Consider the following 19,114-nt stretch of genomic DNA (forward strand, 5'->3'; position numbering starts at 1 on the left):
ATTGGGTTTTTTTTTTTTGCTCTGTTTTTTTCTAAATGCTTAACTGCTTTCAATGTTGGGGTATTGCATGACATCTGGGGGAATGTCATTGTCAGATTCTTCCCCAATTACAAGGCTGTAGGACACATCATTGACCATGTATAATGAATGTCTCAGAAATCCATTTTCTGTCATTGAACAGTTTGGTTTATGACTGTGGTAGGTGTTGGTGATCCTGTAGATCTGTTCTAGTGGGGACTAGCCGTTGTTTATATCCTGTCATCTCTCTTCGACACAAATAAAATAAGAGCTAACAGGTGACTCTCAGCTGCTACCTTTCAAGGATCCTACTATTCAAATGGCACTCTCCCAAGTCCTTGCTAACTACATCTTGTATGTGCACCCAAGGGAGAACACCAGGGGAATACTCCCGGGTCAGAGATACATACAGTATATATGGAAGGAAGTAGTCTTTCAGGTGAACTTCTCTGCTAGCCTTTACAGATTCTAAAGTCAAAACCAGTGGTTTGCATTTACTCTATATACTTATTTAATTTTTTTTAAATTTAGCCCTCTACTTTATGTGTATCGAAACCCCAAAATCCAGCTTTGAAAGAAATCTGTCACCAAGTCAGGGATCAACAATCTCTTCATGCAGCCCTTATGCATGTCTAGTATTTGTTTTGGGGGGCTTTTTCAAAGGGCAAGGAGGAGCAGGGTATGGAGGGAGAGAAAGATTATACCTTTGTGGATGGGTGCAAACCTTGTGCATGTGTATTAGGAATCACCTCTTCTCAAGCAAAGGCCTCACCTGTCAGCCTAAATAGATGCTGACTGATTTTTTTAGTCATAACATAAATAAAATAAAATAGATTGTACATAAAACTGAAACGTATAAAACTATTGTTCATTGAGCATTCAGGGAAAAGGATGGGTCTTATACTATAAGAAAAAGTTATGGGTAAACCTTGCAGTTTACTGAGATGCTTCCAAAAACTCTTGAATACAGCTTGATTGATTGATTGATTGATTGATTGATCTGACCCAAAGTGGCAGATAACAGCGGCATCTATGATAACGTGCTCAAAGGGCTTAAAGGGAGATTATATTTTGCAGATTTTCGGCTGTGTACTACTCTTCAAATTTTATTTTTAGATGTTGCACTTAATGGTACCCAGAATTTTAGAAATAATGCTTAAATCGCATAGCTAACTTGATGCTGCTTTCTGTTGAGAGCCTGGGATAAAGGAAATTAAATTGATTTTCAGAAAATTTGTTCCAGAATTCTAACCTATTACCAATAACAATTCTGTTGATCATTGTGAAGGGAAGTATTCATCATATGCTTCTAAAATGTGTCAGCAAGACAGTTTTCACACTTTTTATTAGGTGAAGGAGCTTTCGACTCCTATCAAGAGCTGTGAAGGATTTCTTTATGTGTGTGGTGGGGGGAGTTGACCTTTTTAATTGAAATTAATATCTTCATAATGCATTTGGCAAGGACTTGACAACAGCTTTATTTTCTCAGACAATTTGCTAATAATATAATACTGAATTATTGACATCTATCTTTTCTAGTCTGGGTGAGGTTTATTCATTTTTGGTTGACCGATTCAACAGAAAATTATGGATTCTCTGACAAACTATATTCAAATATGACACAAGAATAATCTTAATAGATCAGGTTAGAGGCTATCACTACATTTTGTAGTTGCAGATGCCATCTTTTGATTATGCTGCTATGTGAAAACATAACTTATTTTCAGCCTGGAGTCTACCCTTAGTCATTGTCACTGGATGCCCCAGTTTCTTGTATTCACTATTGTAGATGTTATCTTGTAATATTCTATTTTATTTATTTATTATTTATTTATTTATTACTTGCACTTATTAACCGCCGCTCTCAGCCCTAGGGCGACTCGTGGCGGTGTACAAAACATAGAAAAAACAACAATTTACAATGAGTCAAGACCACAGTACAACATCTTACTAATACAGACATCTAATTAAACTAAAAATCCGCTTCGTCTTATTTGGGGTCATAATCAATCTCATAGTCATAGTCCATTCCGGTCGTCCTTCCGATAGCATAGCACTCAGTTGAAGGCCTTCTCGAAGAGCCATGTTTTTAGGCCCTTACGGAAGGCCATAAGGGAGGGCGCCTGTCTAATTTCAGCAGGGAGGGAGTTCCATAGCCGGGGGGCCACCACCGAGAAGGCCCGCTCTCTTGTCCCCGCCAGGCGTGCCTGTGAGGCAGGCGGGACCGAGAGAAGGGCCTCCCCAGATGATCTCAAGGTCCTCGTGGGCTCGTAGGCCGAGATGCGGTCCGCAAGGTATTTTGGGCCGGAACCGTTTAGGGCTTTGTAGGATAGCACCAGCACCTTAAATTGGGCCCGGTAGCAAATCGGCAGCCAGTGGAGCTGGGACAACAAGGGCGTTGTATGCTCCCTGCGTCCCGCTCCGGTTAACAACATGGCTGCCGCGCGCTGGACTAGCTGGAGCTTCCGGGCCGTCTTCAAGGGCAGCCCCACGTAGAGAGCGTTGCAGTAGTCGAGGCGGGATGTGACCAAAGCGTGTACCACCGTGGCCAAGTCAGACTTCCCAAGATACGGGCGCAGCTGGCGCACGAGCCTAAGCTATGCAAATGCTCCCCTGGTCACCGCTGAAACCTGGGGATCCAGGCTCAGCGATGAATCCAGGGTCACACCCAAGCTGCGAACCTGCGCCTTCAAGGGGAGTGCGACCCCATCCAGCACAGGCTGTAACCCTATACCCTATATCTATATGTTTTATCTATATGTTACACTTCACCTTCATTTTTTATAATAATGTTACACCTATTTTAACATTTTAAAGTGTTAAATCTCTCAACCCTTAAATCTGATGTGCTTGTACAGACTGTGTCCTTCTTCTCTCCAGCTGGTCATTGACAACAATAAAGTGAACTTGAACTTCATTTTTGTATTTAGTGGCTTGAGCATTGGAATGGGCTTCTGAATACCAGGTTTCAGTTCCCTCCTTAGTCATGGAAATCTACTGAGTGACATTGAGTAAATCACATAGTCTCAGCCTCAGAAAAACCCTGTGGTTCACCTTAGGGTTGCTATAATATGAAGGCCATAGCAACAATAAAATAGCTATTAATATCATTAAATTGCCATTCTTTCCCCCAAAAAAGTCAGGAGTATCACCCCAATCTCTAACAAAGTAACCAGGATTTTTTTCTGAAAATTTAAAATGAGGCAGAAAAATACAGAAAACTGGAGCTCCCAGTTGTGCCTCCAATATGGAGGGCCTTCGAGCAGTGATCGTGCTTTTGCTTTCATTGTTCAAAGGACTATGCCACCCTGTTGGGGGCATCACACAATCATTGTCAGACTCAATTGGTTAAAAAATAATCAGGCAGTTTCACGTCATAATCCATACCCTCTGCCCTGCAGGGACCCTCCCTTTGTCTAGTTCTTATCAGTAGGAACTCTTCATTTCAAACCCACCATATACAAGGCTATTGGCGATGCCAATGGGGCAGGGAGGGTCTGACAAGCTTCTGGCTTATCAAGACCATCTGTGTTTAGCAGGGTGGGTTACGGGGTTCTCACAGTAGTTTTCAGTATTTCAAAAATATCAATGATTTTTTCATTAATTGATATATTGAACCATTTCCACTAAATCCTTCAATTTTAATAACCAATATTCTTATATGGTTTATAAGTCATTTCTGAGCATATGAGGATCTCAGACAGTTGCTTAGTCTTTAACAAGAAGTCCTTTTGTAGTCATAACTATACTGCATCTTTTGGGCTATGAAGAGATGTTTCGCTCTTCTGTAGTGTCTCATTTTCCTTGGTATCCCCTCTTACACAGGTGACATTCCCTTTTGTGATGTCTCCAGAAAAGCAGATAAATCATCTTGATTTACTTCCCCTCTTTGGAGAGTTAAGGCAGAACTATATTGATCTACATTGATCCTGGGACTGATCTGGAATGGTGTACATCAGATTGGCCCTGACATGGTTTACACAACCACCACCCCAGCCACTGTGGAGGTGGGAGAGAGTTCTGATAATCAAGAAGCGCCAAACCAGATCAGTACTGCTGAAAGGCCACTCTTACCATCTCCTCTTGTTATTCATGTTGCAGTGGTCTCTTGATGCAACATGTATCCTGCCAGTTGGTCATCACTTGCAGGGATACTGGCAGTGGTTATCAGGTGATGAGGTAGGGAAGAGAGGAGGAATCACCCCATCCTTGCCCTCCCATCCCCAGTTGCCCCCTTACAACATCACTGCATGTGATGGCCAACAAACAGGACCCATGCTGTGTCCAGAAACCACCACAACGCAAAGAACAGGAGGAGCTGGTAAGTGCCATACCATGTCCCCAGCCTGCCTGAGCCCAAGAAATGAAGTGTGTTAGTATAAACAGTGGTAGCCAGTTCCATCTTGGAACTGACCCAAATGTTTAAATGGGCCCAAAGTCATGGGTTTCTCAGAATTCTTTGATTAACATGGGTCATGGTCGCATTTAGGTGGTCTTATCCACATTACCCTGGATCAACTCCATGCAGCATTTTCCCACCATGGAGCTGATTTAGGGCTCCTTCACAGTAAGTGATCAATGTAAACGTGCCCTCAAAGGATATGTAGCCCATTTGCTAAATGGAATAACATAAAATCATTCATTGCATTCATGCTATGAAAGAGGCTAAGAAAAAAGGTATTGGTGTAGTAATCAGAACTCACAAACCTCCTTCCAAGAAGGCACATTTTAGAAAACTGATAAGCACATTGACATAATGTGAATTAATGAAGTCTGTGTACAATATATTATAGGGTGTGATACATGTTTGTGAAATTTGTGATATATCTTGCCAGAATATTTGTAGTAACAATCCAGGTTGCAAAGGCAGCATTTAATCATCTTACCTTTATATCTTGGTTTTCCTTCTCTCCAGAGACGGAATGGAGAAGACATTCCAGTGGCCCAAACTAAAAATATAAATCACAGACGATTTGCTGCTACATTTAAGCTTCAAGAAGTAACAAAAACAGACCAGGATTTATACCGCTGTGTTACTCAGTCTGAGAGAGGTTCTGGAGTTTCCAACTTTGCTCAACTCATTGTTCGAGGTAAGTGTCTTTTACTGATTGCTGGGAGATAGTTTCTGATGCTAGTTATGACATTATATTCTATCACATTGGTTCCAAATCTTTGGTCCTCCAGATTTTTTATATTTCAGTTCTAAGAATTCCTTATTGTTGGCCAAGTCAGCTAGGGCTTCTGGGAGCTAAAGTTCAAAACAACTGGAGGATCAAGATTTGGGAATTGCTGATCTATCTTGAGGCATGCAGAAATATGGGAGATTCATTCTTGTATGAGTTTTAAAGTTCAGCATATAAATAGTCTTTCATACTGAAGAGTGCAAGCATTGGGAAAAATATTTTCATGGCTTTTCCACCTCAGGACTATATTTTCAACTACTCTGCTTTCCTGTCCGGAGTGGTATCATTTTAAAGACTGAGTACATAGAGTTCCTTGCTTAATGCTGTATTTGGAAAGCAATATGGGGTAGCAGTGTTTTCCTGTTTGTTTGGATAGCTCCCCAGTAAACCTCGTTAGTCAAAAAACATGCCCTGGGGGATGAGCTACCCTGGTGTTAAAACTGTGCTGAAAATTAACTATAGTGACAGGTCCTGTATCTCAATGGCACTTTAAAGCTGACATCCTGCTACATGGATACAAAAGATGGTAATTTTAAAGGAAATTTTTGGGCCACTGATGTGAATTCTCTTTAACAAGAGCTGGCAGAGTATTGCCCATTGTCAAAGATGACCCAAGGGTAAGAGTTTATTAGTGCATTTCTTCCTAAACCGAAAGTGACAGGGCATGCTTAAGGTCTTTTTGTTGCTGTTTGGAACAAATGAAAATTTCAGTGTAGATTCTCTTGCTGAAGCATATCGATCTATGAGTTCCCTCAGCCGCAGGAATGGGGGAAAAGATACGATAAAATGCAATTTACTTTGTCATGTCTTGAGTGTTGCTTCCATATCATTTTGAGTAATGAGAATCCTTTCAGCTTGTAGAAGACAAACTTCAACAACGCTGGTTATTAGTGAATGGAAGATGAATAATAGCAGCTGTGGCTAAAATATATTAAAACTTGCTGTGTTCAATTACCAGTATAAATTGGATAGAATGTATGTTTAAGGTGTATGGTATAATAATTGGTAGGCCACTATTGAAATAGAGAATGAACAGTGAAATTTTAAAATCGAAATATTGTACATTATGGAAAAATATTTTTTTTGGTCTGAAATAGAAAAATAGGCATTCGCCACAAATACATAGAGGGAGCTGTTTCAACACACTTTTTTGTATCCAACATATTCAGCCGTCAATTGAACCTTGACCTTTCTCCATTCAGACTAATCATTCCTAGCTAGCATCTACATTTGATTCTGACCAGAGCTCCTTGGGATTATTTTAACAGACAGTAGAAGATATATGAAACTGAACACAGTGGTATCATTAGAAGACATTAAGATCCACTGAACCAGCAAAAATGAATTTCTAGGCTTAGTGTAAGTGAAGGATACAAGGAACGTTTTTCCTTTGAAGACCTGTTTGGTGTAGTATACACAAGCAAGTGTATGGCTTGTCACTCATCCATTTGTATTACTATTCAATTCAGCAGAATCGTGCCAGTGGAGCCCCCACTGCAGTTTCAGGGCTTAAGTACCCTTAGTGCACCAGATCCTGCCTGATCTTGGAAGATAATAAATAAATAATAATAAAAACTTTATTTATATTCCACCCTATCTCCCCAAGGAGTACTCAGGGTGAATTCCAGCATACAACAGCAAACATTTAATGCAGACAAATATTAACATAATAACCCCAGAAGAACCCCACATATCAAAACAACGCAAGAGCCTAACATCAATAAATTAAACACAGCGTAATCAAACAAAAATTTTATAAGATAGTACCTTATTCCATGTAACCCCCCCCCTTTTTTTTTTTTCTCTCTTCATTTTTGCTTGGTGGCAAAATGAAGTCCCATGGAAACCATCCCATGATGCATGGCCACTTGGAGAGATGGAGAGAAGACTCCTGAAAGGATGTGGGATGGCTGGCGATCCCCAAAGTCGTACATTACCAGGTTAAAAGGAGTCCCCACTCTTCCAAACACTTTCCCCCACTTCCTTCTCGCCTGTAGGATAACATCCTTAGGCCTTTTTTCAGTACTTGAATGGAAGACTGCTAATAAGTACCAGGTGATATAGGCTATATTTCAAAAATTCATATGAATTTTTCCTGCCTAAGAAACCCTACAAATTCACTTGGTCTCTTTAAATTGATTGGCATCTTGGAGACTTTGGATCGAACTCACCGTCTCTCACTCTCTCCCCCAATAAGAAAGACTCTATCTAACATTATAGTTGAATTATGTTTACAAAAGATGTATCATGTCAATAATGAAATGCTTTCAGCCTGTTGATTGATCTGAGCAGTAATAATTTTAATTGGTTTTCAGAGCACAAATCTGTATAAACAGGTGCCTGACCTCTTCTTCCACAAGCAATTTATGTAGGAGATTTGCAGAATGCAAATTTAATTGAAGAAAATCTCTTAAATTCCCTCAGTGTTTTTAGATTGTGCTTGATGCCTGGAACTAAAGTCAGTAATATACAGTATTTATCATTCATATTTTGAATGTAGAGGCACACATACGCAAACAGACACATACATGTAAATGACTTCAAAAAGAAAGACAATAACACTAGGGAAGGATTTAACAGTCACTTTTTAATTCATTTGCAGATGTAGAAAAAGTAACCACTGAATAGTGCAAAATGTTTATTTCTATGAAATCTGTGTGAATTTTTAAGGGCATTGTAAAATCAGGAACATCTAATAATTTGTAAGTAAGAAAGCAAAATAATTTCTTTTTAAGTTGTCTTATTTCTTCATCTCCCTGATGCCTCTAATATTATTAATTATAGCACAAGGAAAGAGACTTATGGGTATTCACAAGCCATTTATTTATTTACCTATCTGTCTTCCTACTTTTTTTCAGTTTAGGGCCTAATGGCATTTTACCAAGATTAAACAAATGCTGCTAAAAAAATCCACATATAAAAGTAATCAATGTAATTGAACTATTAATAAACTTTAAACCAATTAAAAACATAAACATTTGGGTGGTGGGAGAGAGAGGCAAAACAATACAGCATGTTGTGTTATAGTTCATTTTCCTTAAGTAATCAGTTTTCAATGGCCTGCCAAAACAAAACAGTATTTACCTACCTGCAGAAAAATACCAAGGAGGATGAGATTTCCAGAGCCTAGGAACAGCCACTAAGAATGCCCCATTCTGTATTTCCACCATATGTATCTGTGAAGATGGTTGACAGAAAAAAATGGGTCTACCCAGATTATCTCAAAAAAAATTATATCAGAGAATACAATCTGATGATCTGGTTTGGTCCCATGTAGATTATACCCAGCCCTGTGAATTGTATGCGGAAACAGATCAGTAGTTAGTGAGTTGTTGCAACAAGAAGGTTGTATGCCCCTGGGTGTGTTTATGACACTGTACACATATTTCTGGCCATCTTTGAAACTGAAAGTTATTATTATTAACTTTATTTATACCCCGCTAACATCTCCCGAAGGACTCGGTGCGACTTACAAAGGCCAAGGCCCTCAATAAAACAACAGCATATTCATGTGTCATCCCACATGAATATGCTGTTGTTTTATTGAGGGCCTTGGCCTTTGTAAGCCACACCGAGTCCTTTGGAAGATGCTAGCGGGGTATAAATAAAGTTAATAATAATAATAATAATAATAATAATAATTATTATTATTATTATTATTTCGGGGTAAAAAAGACTCCTTAGTGAGTTCGCAGTTTTATGGTGGAGAGATAAAAGGTTTTAAAGTGAAGAGCAGTACAATTTTGCCAACATCTTATGGCAAGTGAGATAGAAGAGTTTGGGAGTTCCTTTTATAAGTGATCATTTGAAGCTAGGACCCCGAGACACCAAAGTAGTCATTGTCATTATTATAATGTAAAATAGACTCCAGTTTTACAATACCCCTTTTCAAAATGTCTAAAACAGTTCTTTTGAAATATCCTTTAAAAATCTGAATTGCAGATGCCACTGATTTGTATAAAACATTCCTCCTATGCATTTAACCATTGCTTCAACACCTATAACAACATAAGACAACTGCATAAGGCAGAGGTTTTCAGAGTTTTTCAGCTACGGAGCCCTTTTTGTGGAGGTCTACGAAATGTTTATATATTATATTATATAAAATGTATGTATGTCAGGTATGGGCAAACTTTTGAAGAACAATTTTAACCAACATAAACATAACAGTACTTTACTGGAAGACCCCAGGTACCATCCAGTCCCACCCCCGTCAAAAGCACCCCCAACAGATGGCCACCCAGTCTTTGTAACAACAACAACAACAACAGTAGTAGTAGTAGCAGAAAAAACCCCAGGGATCATCCAGTTCAACCTCTCCTTCCATGCAGGAAAAGCACAATCAAAGCACCCTCAACAGATGGCCACCCAGACTTTGTAATAATAATAGTAGTAGTAGAAACAACCCCAGGGGCTATCCAGTCCAACCCTTCTGCCATGTGGGAAAAGCACAATCAAAGCACCAACAACAAATGGCTATCCAGACTTTGTAATAATAATAATAATAATCATCATCATCGCAGAAATCCCAGGGGCCATCCTGTTCAACTCCCTTCTGACATGCAGCAAAAGCACAAAGTACCCCCTGAGCGGTGGAAGGGAGATAGGGTTTTGGAAGCAAGGGAAGCAAAGGGAAAAGGATCTGAACAGCAAGGGAGGCAAGGCAAAAAGGATTTTTGGGGCAAGGGGGTGGGGGGGAGGGAGACTTTTGGCAGTAAGGGAGGCAGGGGGAGGGGGAGGAGCAGGAAAGTGGAGGGAAAGCTTGGAGGAGGAGGGAAGCACGGAGTCCCTCAGTATGCTTAATAGAGTCCTCAAAGCCTCCACGAAGCACACTTTGTGAACAGCTGGCATAAGGCATAGCACAAACCAGCACTTGGAACTATATGACATTAAAAAGAATGGTGCTGTCCCTTCTCAAGCAACATATTTACACCATGGTTACAAAGAGAAGGAACTAATTACAAGGAATTAATTCATTTTGAAATAACTAACAGCTAAGTGCAAACTGTATGTTACTATGAGGATTTAGTTTGATTGCAAAACATGGCTAAAAGATAAGTACTGTGTTCAATATAAAGATTTCTGAATAATGTAAAAGTGGTGTAATGAAACTATTTAAATCTAAGACATATCAAACGATATTTCGTGATATAAAATCACTGTTACACTAGAATAGGTGTGTGGAGGGGTATTGAATGAGTTAATATTTTAGTAGGTTGACAAACTAGCTATCATGTTACAAAACAAAACAAAAAACAAAATGAAATTCCCGATTATCGAAGTAATTGGGTTGTTGTAGGTTTTTCGGGCTGTATGGCCATGTTCTAGAAGCATTCTCTCCTGACACTTCGTCTGCATCTGTGGTAGCCATCCTCAGAGGTTGTGAGGTCTGTTGGAAACTAAGAAAATCTCTGGAAGATCCAGGGTGGGAGAAAGAACTCTTGTCTGTTGGAGCTAGGTGTGAATGTTTCAATTGGGCACCTTGACCTCACAATTTCTGAGGATGCCTACCACAGATGCAGGTGAAATGTCAGGAGAGAATGCTTCTAGAACATGGCCATACAGCCCGAAAAATCTACAACAACCCAGTGATTCTGGCCATGAAAGCCTTCAACAACACATTATCTAAATAGTTATTCTTGTATTTTGATACTGTTTCAATTGAATTCTTGATTATTTTCTCAGAAGTAGGTTAGTTTAAAAAGATACACTTGAATGAGGAAAAAAAAATACCCAGAGTACTCTATCCTAGTCAATCCAGCCAGGATGCTTTCCCCATGTTTATTTAAATTGTTCTCCTCTGCCATTCACTGATGGTTGTAAAAGAAAATTCTACTCAGTTTGACATCTCTGTAGCGTTGTGCTGGGTTCTTAAGAACCGATTTGATGGCTCGATCAGTTGGCCGATGCATGGTAATGATGAAAAGGGAAGCCTTTTGGAATTCATCCTAGATGGTAGAAAATGCAAGATGTCAGCAAAGCCATATATTAAAGAGAATTTGAATTGGAAACAGAATCCCAAGCTGCCACTGGGGGCAGTTTGATCATTTTGATTTATTAAACTTTTATAGCAGCATTCAGATGAAGCTGAAATACTATACTTAATCTTGGGTGGTTTATGGTCTGTTGAAGGTTTTAAACAGAGATTGTTTGAGTGATGAATCGAGGATTAATAATAATATCCCCCTTTCCCTGCAAGTGTGTGTGCACATTAAATGTATGCATTTAAGCATCTAATGTTGTGAAACAGAACTGCTAACAACTTGAATAGTCTGAAATGTAAGATATTATATTGTACCTAAGGATACATCCTTCTAAATTTTAAACAATACTGTTTGTCTTTGGACATGGTATGCTTCTAACGTAAGCACCAATATAAAATATATAGTCATGTATATGAGGTGAGGTGGAATAAAGAGGAAGTGTGACTTTTCTAAACCAAAGTGTGAAGTCTTTATAGCTGCGATACAGTTGACAATTTCTCTGCTTCCGTCACTATAGATCGGCTTTCCAAGTCCAGAGCATGACAATAAAAAGAAATCAATTACTATTGGAGTGGCACTCTAGGTTAGAGACATTATGGGTTCACATTGGTTTTGCAGGAGGGAGAAGTGATACTTTGCAGCAAATCAGGGATGATGTAAAAGATGGATGAGGCAGAGTTCAAGGAGCAGTAATGTGAGGGTCCAGTGCTATCATTCCAAGCTGTCTCAGCCACATGATGGATGACTTAGTGGCAAGAAGCAATACTTGATGATGAAAGATTCATCTCAAGATCCTGAACTGCTGCAGTGAATACTTGCAGGTGCTCAAAAAGTACCATGATTCTTAATTTGCTACGAAGCTCTAAATTACTGTAGTTATGCAAGCAAACCAAGCTGTTCAATTAGGAACCAAAGGCTTCTTGGCATCTCCTAATGAAGAAGGTAAAATATCAAACGTTTCTGCTCATTGTAAATGTAATTACCTTATATTTATGCATAGTACTTGTTGATGGGATCTTGTAAGTTTATGCTAATACGGTAGATAATTTGTTACCTCTCAGAATCGCTCTCTGTGTGCCTTCCGGTCATTATCATGAAACATGATAAATGATCTCACCCATGAGGTGTAAATGAAAATGAAATGGATAATTGGAAGCTATATCCAAACAGTGGCTGGAATAGTTTTGCAATTACAATTAATCTCCCCCCCCCCCCCACACACACACACACACGGTTTAAAAGAAGGTGATGTGCTGTGTGTCAGTGATCTTTAATCATCCTGACTTCTGTATTGCTTAGAATAATATTCCTATAGCATAATCCTTTTGCAGAGCATTATCCTCCCACATATTGTTGAAGCAAGGCTTTAAAAACCTTTCAGTCGTCCTCTTCCCTGACCTTTTTCTGTCCTGCCTCTCTCTGAACAGGACAGGGTTTCCCTTGCTCTGGCACTTAGATTGCTGTTTGGATCATACAGGAGATATTTGTTAGGAGGAGGAGGAGGTTTCCATTGGAAATACTCTGAAATATATTCTTTTAGTCAAAATATACTGTCGTAATGGTGCAGCTAGTTTTCTCTGGCAATGGACCTCACACCAAATATTCCTAATCTCTTTTCAAATGACAAATCTCTGAGTTTCCTGTGTCTAAGAAAACCCCATGAATTTTATGGGGACACCATACATCAGACACATACACATAGAACATCTGTATAAATGAAAATGTAATGTTCATTTGTGGATTAACGTAACTCAAAAACCACTGGATGAATTGACACCAAATTTGGACACAACACACGTATCAGGCCAACAAGTGACCATCACTCATAAAACACGGAAACATACAGCCGAAGAGACTTAAAAGCCAAAAAACAAAAAATACATTACAACACTTGCTCAACCCCCACATACGCGCGCGCGCACACACACACACATGCAAACACACATATATACACATATACACAAATACATATATGCACACATATATACACACAGAAAACACATATACACAGACTGGGCCACAGCAACGTGTGGCAGGGGACAGCTAGTAAATTAAAAGAAATGTACTTGGGTTTTACAAGAAAATCTTAGCATTTCCTGAATACATCACAGCTAGGAAATTGTTTCATGCAATCAGTTTGGCAGATAGTATTTATTCAAAATATTAATACTGAATACTCGGAATTAAGGCTGCTGTCATGTCCCCCATTTTGTGATGTGAACAGTTTCCTGCTGTTTTAGCCTGTGAGCACAAGCAGATACATTTCTCCCCTCTTTGGCCATTCTTTCCCTGGACAGCAATGACTTCAAGAAACAAAGTAAGAAGGATTATCTTGTTGAAAATAAATGTTTTGGTTCTCCATTGATGAAAAACTACGGTGAACTGCCTATGAACAAACACATTTCCTCTATATATGCTTTTAACAGACAGCTTTCCCTGAAAAATAATGTTTGGTTTCCAAAGTTTCCACAGAGATTTTTGTGGCTTTTTGGTTGGTCACAATATAATTTGTCATATTAGCATGGATTTCTGAGTCATTTCTGTGCAGTGGCTACAAGCAGTCTTCTAAAGCTTGGAAGAAAGGACTGAGATGTCTAGTGGTTTTATGGGCATACTTCATAGTTTTTCTTACTTCATAGCACTTTTCACTGTAGCAAAATTTAGTGTCATTGAAGCCTTGAAGTTGGCTTTTGTTAAAAGATTGCTGTTTTATTCCCCCTTTTCTGGTTTCCTTGAGTGTAACACTAAGCTGCTGGAAATTTTGTATTTTGAAATTTACAATTTCTATTTCTACTGACACAGAATCATCAATGATGTTCAAAATGTTTGGCTCCCATGGAAGGTGACCCTTTGGTCTATCAGTGTTGCTTCCGTGTTGGCAGATTAGGAGGAAGATATTCCTCCTAATAATCCAGATAATCCAGATTAGGAGGAAGGCACTAAAGAGCGATATGTTTCTGAATTATTCAATTTCCTAATCCATAGACCCCATTGTTGTTCTTTTGATGGATGATCTTGTTTAAATCATGAATAATAAATTATATTCCCAAGAAATGATCAGAGAATCCGGTTCAAATTATGGTCCAAAAAGTAACATTTCCAGGTTCTTAAGATAGGTGCCATCCTATCTTAAACAGTCTGGTATACATATCACGAAACCATCTGTATATGCTGCATTATCGCCACTGCTTAAACTGTGGGTCCCAACCCCAAATGGTCACAGAAAATTGGCAACATGAGAAGGTTTCAGAAAGCCACCTAGAGATGTATACAAACCTGTTTACAATGGACACTGCAGAAAATGCTTCAGCTGTACTCGACAAAAGGAAAAACAGCCTTACAAATGCTGGTTTATTATCAGTAAATTATTTGTATACCTACTTTATATACCTACCTCATGAAAAAAACATGGGAAGGGGTCAAAAATGGGAAAAAAATGTAAGAAGTCCTCCTATATAGTATTTTATCTGTACAGATTAGTGCTGTCAAACCTGTGACTAACCAGGTGTTTAGGACTTCGCTTCTCAGAATTCCTGACTATTGGCCAAGCTGATTGTTCCAAACATCTGGAGGGCCATAAGTTTGAGACTTCTGATGTAGATCATAATAATCATGCTGGAAGTACTCAATGTATACACATTCTATTGGAATTCTATTGATTTGTCACAACTAGAGTAGACAATTGAAGCCATGACTGAATTAATAATAGAACTGACTTCCAGAAAATGGCTAGCCTTTCCGTATATTGCAGCAGGAATAGCATTTGTATACATAGACACCTCTGGGTAATTACATTTCAGCAAATGTTATACAAATGCCAGTTTGCTAAATAATATCAATAATAATGTCATAGCTAACAAAACACAAAAGGTTTCACATAATAACAAAACAGAAATAGTCTGGTTTAGAATGAAGTATATAGTAGTAATGACTTATTTTTAAGTTGTACATGTACAATGAAAATGAAGCAAACCTTGTATTTTAAATTCTGCTGACAATATTGCTACTACAGCAGCTCCCTGCCTTTTTTATTTAAGGAGAGATTGTAAAATGATTGCAGTAGTGTTTCAAAGTGAGGTGAATAAAATGCCAGATAGTTGCATGAGCTGTGAAATTCAGTATGCAGGAGTTAGCAGTTTCTGCTGTGAAATCATTCTTTATAATTCAGCACTCCAGTCAGTAGGAATTGAGCTACAAAGATTAAACACTCCTAGCTGTACAACTGTGTATGCTTTTTGTATATTATACATTAAGTTGATATGCTGTGGGAGTGCTCCTGTGTCAAAAGTGCGACTGAGCTGAAGAAAAGGACATGGCTATAAAATTTGAAAAGCCTCTCAAATCTGAACTTAGGCTGCTGTTGCCACAGCAATGTCTTAATGTTCTTGTGTGATGCTTGTAGGTTCTGTTGTGGCCTTGGTGTCCATCAGTTTCCCGGCTCTCCTGTGGAGTCTAGCATCTTTGAAAAGCACCTGTATATAGAATCATAGAATCATAGAGTTGGAAGAGACCTCATGGGCCATCCAGTCCAACCCCCTGCCAAGAAGCAGGAAAACTGCATTCAAAGCACCCCCGAAAGATGGCCATCCAGCCTGCGGTGAATAAACATTCCATTTAAGGGCCACAACTCCTAAAATGAGGATTACAGAATCTTAGAGTTTTATCTCAAACCAGCATTGCAGCTGTACCATCTCCTCTGGCAATAGTCCATATCACACAATGATGTGTGCATGTGGCCATCAGTCTGCCTCCCCACATCTCAGGATCCTCTCATCTCTAGCTATTAATGGGTAAAACTTATTAATACTTTCCAATCCTAGCTTGTGACAAAAACATGGCCACTGACTAGGACCTAAGATTAAACAAACACACTGAGGTAGGTGAGCTAGCCAACATCAACAGTTCAATATCAGAGATGGCAGATAAAACTCATTTGAAAACAGAAGAATATCCAGAGGTCCGGTCCAAAGTCAGAAATACAAAATTCAAATAAACCAAGATGCCAATGCCAAGATTGAGAGTTCCAGAAATCAAAATCCTTTTAAGATTTTGGGAAGCAGCAAAGTCGGGTACTAGGTCAAAAACAAACAGGCATTGGACTCAAGCCAGATAATGACATGGCTTGAGAGCAAGACAGTCAAACCATGGAGGGCTTTATACCTCAAAATCTCAGCTATTGCTTGATTAATGAGCATTCAGCAAGGCCTGCGGAGACCTGCCCATTCTAACCAATGCTCTAGAGGTGTTGGCATGTTTAAGCCTTCTGTAGCTTGCCCAGACATGCTTGCTTCAACTTCCTCTACAGGGCTTGCAGAAACTGCTGTGGAGTGTTTGCTTTGACTAAGGACTCATCTTCAGCAGAGGCTGAGCTAGGCATAGCAGATTGCTGGGAGCTGCTGGCCAACATCTCCTCTGATGGCCCTTCTAGCCATTCTTTGGTCTCACTATCTGATTTGGCCATGGCAGTAACATGATGTAAGGGGTTGGGAATCTCCTCCGCTTCCCCCCACTATTTCCAAACAGGCTTTTTATAATGAAAAAATAAGGAATAGCAATACTGTGAGAGGATGGAGTTACGAGGGTGTGTGGAAATACAATTAAGGGACAATGAATTGGTGCAATAGCATTAATGAAGAGAGGTGCAATATCAAAGGTACTCAATGCAGTATCTACCATCAATGATAGCATGGATGTAGTAGAATAGTTAATGTTAAAAAGTCCTTAGAATTGGAAGGGGCTGCTGGACCTTCTAGTCCAACTTCCTGCCATGCAAGAATACACAACCAAAGCATTCTTGAAAGATACCTATGCAACTCCTGTTTAACGATCTCCAACAAATGAGAGTTCATCACCTTCTGAACAGTTCTTACAGTAAAGACACTCTTCGCAATGTCTAGTGATTATGATTATAACAATCTTAACTTTTTAAAATAATAGCAGTAGCAATACAAATTTTGAAACGGGAAGGGTATTCTCAATTTTCAGAGGTTACCATGTAAGAGTGCATGCAACATACACTGGAAGCCTGGCATTCATGGGGGGATTGTCAAATGACTTTACCAGTCTATCAGTCATGGGCCTGTGATCTTGCCTTTACCTTCTTTTCACTATCACTTTTGTCTAAGGTAAGTTGCCAGATAGCACTGCATCCAGTGATTGAAGATGGAAGGAGATTATTCCCTTTTGTCTGGCAATTCAGCTGAAGAGCTCTTACTTATCTCTGTTCAAGTAGACACAGCAAAACAAGTGAGGAGGACAAGTGGAAAGCTTATCATAAATGAGCTCTAAAGGAAGCACTGTGAGACCTCTTTTTCATGCCAAAATGTTCTTCATTTGTGGCAAAGATCCTCCTGTTTTCCTGTCTTATATTCTTTCCTGTGTTCCTTGGAGTAGCTAACATCACATGAATTAGAATACCACTAATATTTTATTTCAGCACCTAATAGTTGTACCTCCCTTTTGTTTCTAAGAAAAAATGGATGTGTGACTGTTATGCTGAGGTGACTATTATGCAGCAAAAAAGCCCCCTTAGAGGGGCCTTTTTCTCCACATAATAGTCCCTTTGAGGGCGCAGGTGAGGAGCGTAGAGGCAGGCGGGCAAGTTTGCCCTCCTGCCTCTCCTCTCCTAGCTATGGAGCCTCTGTCGCTCAGAAGGGAGAGGCTAGCTTGCTTCTCCTATTTCATATCTTTCCTTTTGGGAATTTAGTTCTTCAACCTGCAGCCCTCCAGGTGTTTTGGACTTCAGCTCCCAGATTCCTAACTGTTGAACAAGCTGGCTAGAGCTTCTGGGAAGCAAACACACTTGCATGGCAGCAGGTTGAAGAAGCCTGTTTTAAAGTGATTAGTTAAAAAGATTGGCTAGTGGATTTCTCCAGTAGCATGTGTTTTGGAGAGGACACACTGTACTAAAAATGTGTACTGTTTTACATTTGAGGATCAGACTATTGGGATAATGGAGATCCTCTGAACTTTAAACTGGCAAACCGACTGCTGTTTAACAAAGCTTTGCCTTGATCACTATGTTAGTTATATTAACTAACCCTACTTCTAAATCTACTAGGAAAAGTCATACATTAGAATTTGGTTGAAGAAAGTTTTGTTCAAATCAACTTTCTTTAAAATAGTACAGAAGCCATGGCGTCCTAGAGAACCTTTGCTCTGATGTCTGTTACCTGTCTCTTGGGCATAGTTGGTGATAACATGAAAAGTTTGGTGTTTGAAACATCATTTTTAGGGCCATTTCTCTTTATCTTCTTCAAGATATTTGAATACGTTATGATTGTCCCATGCTGAAAATTGGTGTGCATATTGAATTAGATTAGCATATATGTGGCAGAATTTAGTTGCCAAGTTTTGTCATATTGCGTGTGGAGAATGCAATTTGGAAAAAAAAAATGACAGATCCCTCCCCCCCCCCCCATTTCCATCATTAATTTTCCTGTGATAGTTTTCATGATAGTAAACAGACTATTCCATTTAATGGTGTCTGTAAGGAGTCAGAAGTCTCTTTGATGTTTTGTATGTACAAATTAAAATTTTGTGTACTGTATATGCTCTAGACAATTTCAGTATTTTCCCAAGCTTGTAAAAAGGTTTGTGAACATGCAGCCTATGGGCGCCATGCCCTTCATTATTTACTGTTGTATGATCTTTGGTCAAATGTTATTTCAGAATTTTAGATCAAATTTACTGAGTCAATGTATACTTCTTAATTATGCCCATGAGTAAAAAAATGAGTCAGGATACCACAAAAAGCGATTTCCCCATCCTCTTATACAGCTGTTAGAGGCTATTATTAAGTTTTTATGGTCTGACCAGGTAAAAATTGTGTACTATACACCCAACTTCCAAGAGCCTCAAACTTTGCTCACTGAATTTTATTTAAAGGTGCAAAAAAGTTTCAAGTTACTGGCCATGTAAAAGTAAACT

The 19,114-nt window shown here is 39.1% G+C and overlaps 1 protein-coding gene across 14 annotated transcripts in view; it reads left to right on the forward strand.

Moving 5' to 3' along the window:
• PTPRK (protein tyrosine phosphatase receptor type K) overlaps positions 1 to 19,114 on the forward strand; it is a 430,669-nt gene that overhangs the window by 244,689 nt on the left and 166,866 nt on the right. For all 14 annotated transcript variants that reach the window (XM_067466813.1, XM_060753318.2, XM_060753320.2 and 11 more), the window contains exon 6: positions 4,934 to 5,108. In XM_067466813.1, the coding sequence (XP_067322914.1) occupies positions 4,934 to 5,108 (175 nt within the window). The remainder of the gene's footprint in view (positions 1 to 4,933; positions 5,109 to 19,114) is intronic.

This window comes from Anolis sagrei, chromosome 1 (genome assembly GCF_037176765.1).
Source record: "Anolis sagrei isolate rAnoSag1 chromosome 1, rAnoSag1.mat, whole genome shotgun sequence".
NCBI lineage: Eukaryota > Metazoa > Chordata > Lepidosauria > Squamata > Dactyloidae > Anolis > Anolis sagrei.